Source organism: Hemibagrus wyckioides, linkage group LG26, assembly GCF_019097595.1.
Source record: "Hemibagrus wyckioides isolate EC202008001 linkage group LG26, SWU_Hwy_1.0, whole genome shotgun sequence".
NCBI classification, from domain to species: Eukaryota; Metazoa; Chordata; class Actinopteri; order Siluriformes; family Bagridae; genus Hemibagrus; species Hemibagrus wyckioides.
The window spans coordinates 16,610,658-16,619,677 of record NC_080735.1 but is presented as its reverse complement, the minus strand read 5'-3'; the positions used below and the strand labels follow the sequence as shown (position 1 = coordinate 16,619,677).

Genomic DNA, 9,020 nt, shown 5'->3' with positions numbered 1-9,020 from the left:
TTGTGCATACATGTGTGTGAGGTTTGTATGATTGTGTACAGGTGAGGTGTGTGTTTATGAAGAAAGGTGTGTGTGATTGTGTACAGGTGAGGTGTGTGTATGATTGTATATATGTGTGTGTAAGGTGTGTGTGATTGTGTACAGGTGAGGTGTGTGTATGATTGTATATATGTGTGTGTAAGGTGTGTGTGATTGTGAACAGTTACATGTTTTTTGTACAGATATGTATTTGTGTACAGATGTGTGATTGTGTACAGATGTGTGATTGTGTACAGTTGCATTTATTTCAGGGCACATGTGTGTGATTATGTACAGGTGTGTGTGATTATGTACAGGTGTGTGTGATTGTGTACAGGTGTGTGTGATTGTGTATAGGTGTGTGTGATTGTGTACAGGTGTGTGTGATTGTGTATAGGTGTGTGTGATTGTGTACAAGTGTGTATGATTATGTGTGTGATTATGTACAGGTGTGTGTGTGTGTGATTATGTACAGGTGTGTGTGTGTGTGATTGTGTACAGGTGTGTGTGTGTGATTGTGTGTGTGATTGTGTACAGGTGTGTATGATTATGTGTGTGATTATGTACAGGTGTGTGTGTGATTGTGTGTGTGATTGTGTACAGGTGTGTGTGTGTGATTGTGTGTGTGATTGTGTACAGGTGTGTATGATTATGTGTGTGATTATGTACAGGTGTGTGTGTGATTGTGTGTGTGATTGTGTACAGGTGTGTGTGTGTGATTGTGTGTGTGATTGTGTACAGGTGTGTGTGTGTGATTGTGTACAGGTGTGTGTGTGTGATTGTATACAGGTGTGTATGATTATGTGCATGATTGTGTACAGGTGTGTGTGTGTGATTGTGTACAGGTGTGTGTGTGTGATTGTGTACAGGTGTGTGTGTGTGATTGTGTACAGGTGTGTGTGTGTGATTGTGTACAGGTGTGTATGATTATGTGCATGATTGTGTACAGGTGTGTGTGTGTGATTGTGTACAGGTGTGTGTGATTGTGTACAGGTGTGTATGATTATGTGCATGATTGTGTACAGGTGTGTGTGTGTGATTGTGTACAGGTGTGTGTGATTGTGTACAGGTGTGTATGATTATGTGCATGATTGTGTACAGGTGTGTGTGTGTGATTGTGTACAGGTGTGTATGATTATGTGCATGATTGTGTACAGGTGTGTGTGTGTGATTGTGTACAGGTGTGTGTGTGATTGTGTACAGGTGTGTATGATTATGTGCATGATTGTGTACAGGTGTGTGTGTGTGATTGTGTACAGGTGTGTATGATTATGTGCATGATTGTGTACAGGTGTGTGTGTGATTGTGTACAGGTGTGTGTGTGTGATTGTGTACAGGTGTGTATGATTATGTGCATGATTGTGTACAGGTGTGTGTGTGTGATTGTGTACAGGTGTGTATGATTATGTGCATGATTGTGTACAGGTGTGTGTGTGTGATTGTGTACAGGTGTGTGTGTGATTGTGTACAGGTGTGTATGATTATGTGCATGATTGTGTACAGGTGTGTGTGTGTGTGTGATTGTGTACAGGTGTGTGTGATTGTGTACAGGTGTGTATGATTATGTGCATGATTGTGTACAGGTGTGTGTGTGTGATTGTGTACAGGTGTGTATGATTATGTGCATGATTGTGTACAGGTGTGTGTGTGTGTGATTGTGTACAGGTGTGTGTGTGATTGTGTACAGGTGTGTATGATTATGTGCATGATTGTGTACAGGTGTGTGTGTGTGATTGTGTACAGGTGTGTGTGTGTGATTGTGTACAGGTGTGTATGATTATGTGCATGATTGTGGACAGGTGTGTGTGTGTGATTGTGTACAGGTGTGTATGATTATGTGCATGATTGTGTACAGGTGTGTGTGTGTGATTGTGTGTGTGATTGTGTACAGGTGTGTGTGTGTGATTGTGTACAGGTGTGTATGATTATGTGCATGATTGTGTACAGGTGTGTGTGTGTGATTGTGTACAGGTGTGTATGATTATGTGTATGATTGTGTACAGGTGTGTGTGTGTGATTGTGTACAGGTGTGTGTGTGTGATTGTGTACAGGTGTGTATGATTATGTGCATGATTGTGTACAGGTGTGTGTGTGTGATTGTGTACAGGTGTGTATGATTATGTGCATGATTGTGTACAGGTGTGTGTGTGTGATTGTGGACAGGTGTGTGTGTGTGATTGTGTACAGGTGTGTGTGTGTGTGATTGTGTGTGTGATTGTGTACAGGTGTGTATGATTATGTGCATGATTGTGTACAGGTGTGTATGATTATGTGCATGATTGTGTACAGGTGTGTGTGTGTGATTGTGTACAGGTGTGTATGATTATGTGCATGATTGTGTACAGGTGTGTATGATTATGTGCATGATTGTGTACAGGTGTGTATGATTATGTGCATGATTGTGTACAGGTGTGTGTGTGTGATTGTGGACAGGTGTGTGTGTGTGATTGTGTACAGGTGTGTGTGTGTGTGATTGTGTGTGTGATTGTGTACAGGTGTGTATGATTATGTGCATGATTGTGTACAGGTGTGTGTGTGTGATTGTGTACAGGTGTGTATGATTATGTGCATGATTGTGGACAGGTGTGTGTGTGTGATTGTGTACAGGTGTGTGTGTGTGATTGTGTACAGGTGTGTGTGTGTGTGATTGTGTGTGTGATTGTGTACAGGTGTGTATGATTATGTGCATGATTGTGTACAGGTGTGTGTGTGTGATTGTGTGTATGATTGTGTACATGTGTGTATGATTGTGTGTGCGATTTTGTGTGTGATTGTGTACGTTTGTGAGAAATTCTTTTACTTATTAAAGAAGCACACATCATACTTTTTATCCATTTACAGTTACATATGTTTTTTCACTTGCGTGAACTTGTGTGTTGTATTTCTGTACTTTTTAAGGACTTCCTGTTTTTTTTCCCCTTTTCTTTTCTTCTTTGCATATTAACAATGCTATCTCTGTGGACGTACGCCCACGCCTATCTGTGGTCTGATGATTTGATGAGGAACACATTTATTTATTTTTTTTATTTATCCATCGCTATTAAAAGGTCTTTTGAATCAGACAGCGACGGAGAAGCGAGCCGTCTGAGTGCCGCTGTCACTCAGCAGGCCGTCCTGTCTGTACATACGCTGAGCGTTGAACATAATCATTATGACATTCCCATAGTTACTGAGAGCTGTCTGATCTGCTCTCTATTTAAATCCTGCCAGTTCCAGTGGTTTGTCAGATAACCCAGTCATAACCCTGACGCGCATGAGTGCCATAAACCGCACAGGGCATGGAGATTTTTTTATTTTTATTTTAGCCGCGGTCACAGGACTGCTGCGTACACAGGTCTAGTTCCTGTTCCTCATGTCACAGTCTCCCATCTGTTTCCTAACAGCACACACACGTCTAATCTACTTTCAAATCTCTTTCGCCATTGCCGTACCATTACAATGGCTGTTTCTCTATTATTTACAGCACAAGAGCAACATCATCACTTTCTATTTCTGAGCTTTTGGGCATTTCGTACATTCAGCATGCCAGAGAGATGACCCGTGCCTTCAGTTATGCTGTTTGCTGATCTTAATCTTTCGATTCCTGGACTTTGGAAAATGCATTGTTAGAATTTAATTCAGTCAGTAACAAACTGCTTATTCTCAACAGGCTTGAAAACAATAAATATTACGAAACAGTTCTGTGATACTTCATTGCTTGTTTTTTGAGGGGGGGGGGTGCTAAAATTAATAAGCAATCCTAAATTACCCAGAGGACCTCTGAACAATTTCTGGATAGCTAGTAGTTAGCAGCTAGTAGTAGCATGAGAATATGATTTATGTTTGCTGTTAGTGCCTGATTCACTGCGAATATGGATTAATACATGTTTATTTTATTCTTTATTATGTTTTGTTTTGTTTTAAATAGCAAGACTGTGACGTGAATTAAAGTCGACATTAGGGCTGATGAAACCAGCAGGATTTTTCCAGACGCTGCAGTTTAACCAGACTGTATTTCCGCAGATTCCATTTGTATCCCAACTTTTATGCAAATGGAATAAGTTTCCATTGAGCAAGCAGAGAAACCAGCATGTACACCTAGTATACTTGGGACTTCTACTGTAGGTTGACTTTGTATATCAGATTTATATTCATAAATATCTGATTTCTAGACTCAACTGATAATAAGATAATAGGGTTTAAAAACGATTTGTGTGAAAACAAAAAAAATGAATAAAAAATTTAAAAAATATATTTTTTTTCCTGTTTATCATTTGCAGGTTGAAATAAAAAAAAAAAAAAATTATTAAATATTTATTTATTAAAATAGCTTGACTAAACATTTATTTACTGTGTATTAGATTTTTTTTTTTAAATTGTTTAAAATTCATAGATCACCTACTGCCCATTTTGTCCAAAAAATGTTTTCAAAAAATGAACCTTTTTTTATTTAATTTAATTAATTAATTAATTGTTTCACACATCAGACATTTGCAGGTAAGTGTGATGTCTGATCACATGGTGGTCTGTCACCAACTTCCCCACAACCATAAAACAAGACTGTCCATTCCTCTATAAACCACCAGCGTCTTTCAATATCTAGTTTATTGTTTTAATCATACAAGAAAACAAGGAGGAATTTCAAATCTACAAGTGCAAATGGAATGAATGATTTAGTTCATAGGGGAAAGAATAATAAAATAAAAAAAAAAACAAATAGTGAGAGTCAGTGTTTTACAGAAACAGGCATATGTTTTGGGTCCTTTTTCTATGTTAACATTTGATTTCATGTGAACTAAAACCCGTTTACATCAAACACAGGAAACTGATGCTCTGTCTAATGAAAACAAGACCATGAGACAGTGACGATCACCACTCGGAAAAAGCTATCCGGTGGGAGAGATTAGAAAAGGACAACGACCGGGAAAACAGTCAGTGGGATGTTAAGATGAAATGGCAGTGAGTTTAAAAGAGGAGCAACGTCCTCCATGTCCTCCTCCATGTCCTCCTTCATGTCCTCCTCCATGTCAGGCAACAGGTCTCCACATTCCAGTCACATTTCTTCTCAAACAGGTAACATTACCCTCCCTGCACATGCCTGGACAAAGCAAACCTCCTACTTCCGGACATGCCTGTGTGCATGCGTTACGAGTGTATTTTTACCTTGCGTTCTTTTTCTTTTTCTCTTTTTTTTTACCTTGCACGAATTGTTGAACCTTAATAGCGAGGCTGCTGGCACTTGCTAATCATTAAACTTTTCACAAACGCACTATTCATTTATGCTAATCTGTCAGGGCTGATATTATCACACATCTAAAAGGCCCACTCTAGGGGGAAAAAAACAGGTTTTGAGCTGCACCAGATGAGGCCAAAAAAATGTAATAGTGCGTTATCCTCTTCAGTACATCGTAAATACTATGTAGTATGCATCCTTTCTCTATAAGGTGGATGTGGTTTACCTTTAAGGCATGGGGACAGATTTTTATGGCACCACACCCCGACAGGTTAACACACTAAACACATCACCCATTATCCTGTCGGTGGTAGAAAGTCTTCAGAAGTGGAGCTGAAACCCCCAGTTTTCAGGTACAGGGAAATTAAAGGTGCATACTACTTCCTTAGATGAATGATACGTGCTACAAGTACAAGTCATACACTCTTGTGGATAATACAACCACAATGACAGGCGATAGTACCTTTTATTTTCTTTTTTTTTTCTTTGTACCAAACTGTACTGAGGCTTGTCACCGGTGTGGTAGAATCAAGGGTACGTTATTCACAGTTAAGGAACATAACTGGACCTTGAGGACAACTGATCATTGTTTACTCTCGAAGCTGATTAAAATGCACCACATGCACTTTTCCAGGTAAAAGATCCATACTAAAAGGTACAAGATGTACCCTTGATGTTACCACACAACTCCAGTGACAAGAAAAAGTAGAGTTTGGTACAGCTCTGAGAGTATAGCCTACACGTACAGTTGTGCTATAAACTGGTGGAAATAGGCGAGGTTTCCAACAACAAAAAAGGAAAAAAAAAAAGAAGAAGAGAGAAGCAGGTCCACTTCGCCTCACTCTCTGCAAAACACATACTCGGTGTAACTGGTCCAGATTTTGTCCTCATTGGGGTCGCTGCTGGTGTACGCACACGTCCCTGTGGAGTTGCACGCCACCATGTGGAAGCCCACCTCGGCCAGCCGGTCGAACGCCTGCTCCAGAAAGTTGTACTTGAGGTAATAGCGGGACGTGTACCTCTCCGGGGGTCGGTCGGGGTCCCTGCTCTCGTTCAGCGTGTCGCCGAACACCTCCTTGGCGAGTGAGGTTTTGCCGCACACGGTAATCCGAGCCACTCGGCGGAACTTGGCGTCGTTCTGGATGTCGCGTCCGATCGTGTACGAGCCGCGGTAGCCGATGGTGATGTAGCCAGTTTTGCGCGCTTCCAGAGACGGAGAGCGCGGCCCGATCGCGCCGCTGCTGCTGCCGCCGCCGCCGCCACTGGCGAGAGCGCACGACCCTGCTGCCTCCTCCGGGTCACTGTGAAACGCCTCATCCCCGATCGAGTTCTCCTTACTGACCTGAGGAGGCCGGAGACGACGTGCCAGATCGGGCAGCTGGAAAAACTCAGCCTCTTTCTGCAAACTCGCTCGCTCTTTGAAGTATTCGGGCAGCGCCAGGTTCTTGTCGCGCAGGTAATCCAGGATGTAACGGAACAGAAATCCGTCCCGGTCTATAAAGTATCGCCCTTTGCTGTCCCGGGTCAGCTGGGACGAGCTGTGCTCCTTAAACATGCTCCAGAATAAAGAGTTCGGGACGGAGAGTAAAGTTGAGTGCCGCGTAACGTAAATCTGTCCGCCGACATTCAGCTCGATTATTTCGGGGAAAGCCGATGTGGAGCTTTCCACTCCCCTTTCAGTTGCCTGAGCCATTTCTGCTACAACATCTGTTTCACCCACAGCATAAAAAAAAGCTTTATCTTATCCTCCCAAAGTTGGCAGTGTAAAAGAAAGAAAAAGAATGAGAGCGAATCTTTTCGGGTTTGTTTATGAAGGAGTTAGGTGGGAGGAGGAAAACGGGAGGACTCGCTTGGGGTTTAACTCTTTCTTTACTCACGACATGAAAGGCACGGGCTAGTGAGCATGCTGCTGTACACAGAGTTACCAAATGTATGAGAGATACTTCAGTATCACATGATTTTAGAGGAATATCTATAATTCCAATAATAATAATAATAATAATAATAATAATAATAATAATAATAGTAATAATAATAATCGTTTATATCAATAATTAATGCACCATGTAGTTTTACATGATGTTCTAATGTTTGTATTTACACCGATCAATCAGGGATAACATTATCAGCACAGAGAGGTGAAGTGAATAAGACTGATGATCTCCTCATCATGGCACCTGTTAGTGGGTGGGATATATTAGGCAGCAGGTCAACATTTTGTCCTCAAAGTTGATGTTAGAAGCAGGAAAAATGGACAAGCGTAATGATTTGAGCGAGTTTGACAAAGGGCCAAATTGTGATGGCTAGACCACTGGATCAGAGCATCTCCAAAACTGCAGCTCTTGTGGGGTGTTCCCGGTCTGCAGTGGTCAGTGTCTATCAAAAGTGGTCCAAGGAAGGAACAGTGGTGAACTGGCGACAGGGTCATGGGCGGCCAAGGCTCATTGATGGACGTGGGGAGAGAAGGCTGGCCCGTGTGATCCGATCCAACAGACGAGCTACTGTTGCTCAAATTGCTGAAGAAGTTAATGCTGGTTCTGATAGAAAGGTGTCACAGTGTATGACGGGTCAGGGCTGTTTTGGCAGCAAACGGGGGATCAACACAATATTAGGCAGGCAGTCATAATGTTATGCCTGGTTGGTGTATCTCAGCCATAATGGTGTGCTCATTTACAATGTGGGCGAATGGAGTCGTATGTAAATAAGCATTTTCCTCTTTTATGGTGATAAAAAAAACCCTGAATTTTGCAATAGGCACATTCCCACAATACTGCCTTACCACAAACCATGTGACTTCATGTGCTTCTTCATACTTCTTTTTCTGTCTAGCCACAAGATTACGGTCCAAAAATGTATAAACACAGGCTATTATTCAGAATCTGTGTTAGCACTAGTGCCCAGTGCTGTTATAATAAGCTACACCCTTCTGTGAAGGCTTTCTGCTAGATGTTGGAGCATGGCTGTGGAGATTTGTGTTCAGTCAGCTACAAGAGCTTTAAGTTAAGTAGCCTTAATTGTAAAATATACATTACGGCACAATGAAATTTTTTCTTCAGCCATGATGCAGCATCCCTGGAGCCCCTGGCTGGGGGCCTTGGCAGCTTAGCAGTGCTGGGGCTTGAACCCTGAACTTCAACAATCAACAAGCCAGACCCTTAACCACTTAAGCTACGACCACTCCATGGAGAAATCAAGCACTGGCCAAAGGTGGTCATACTGGTGATGGCCAGGTGTCCACATACTTTTGGTTGTACAGTGTTTGCTCCACATCAGTATAATACACCATGCTTATTTTGTGTGTAACACAATTCATATCTGAAAGCAGATCATTTCCAAATGAAGCTATATTAAGCTTCGTGTGCAGATTCTCAGATCTGATTACAGTATAATCATTAACAGTCATCTTCCTCTGAATTGGAGCTGCAAAGCCTATTGCTACACTTCCTTCTAACTACTTTTGTCTTCCTTTCTACTAATTCACACACAGAGAAATGGCCTTTTGTTGTCCACTATAAATAGTGATCTTTTCCTGAGGCTTTCAGTTCCTTTAGAAAAAGTAACTTTAGAAAGAACAGAAAAGTACCCTTTTGTTTACATTACAAACTATCTATCTATCTATCTATCTATCTATCTATCTATCTATCTATCTATCTATCTATCTATCTATCTATCTATCTATCTATCTATCTATCTATCTATCTATCTGAGAGAGATAGTGTGTGTGTGTGTGTGAGAGAGAGAGAGAGAGAGAGAGAGAGAGAGAACACCCGTTTGTATCATCAGGAGTCGA

At 41.5% G+C, this 9,020-nt stretch overlaps 1 protein-coding gene across 1 annotated transcript; it reads right to left on the bottom strand.

The window, feature by feature from the left end:
• Positions 1-4,584: 4,584 nt before the first annotated feature.
• Positions 4,585-7,048, bottom strand: kctd12.2 (potassium channel tetramerisation domain containing 12.2). Its single transcript, XM_058380938.1, has one exon. It carries the CDS (start codon positions 6,921-6,923, stop codon positions 6,069-6,071), a length of 855 nt encoding a protein of 284 aa, XP_058236921.1. The 5' UTR covers positions 6,924-7,048; the 3' UTR covers positions 4,585-6,068.
• Between the last annotated feature and the right edge of the window lie 1,972 nt (positions 7,049-9,020).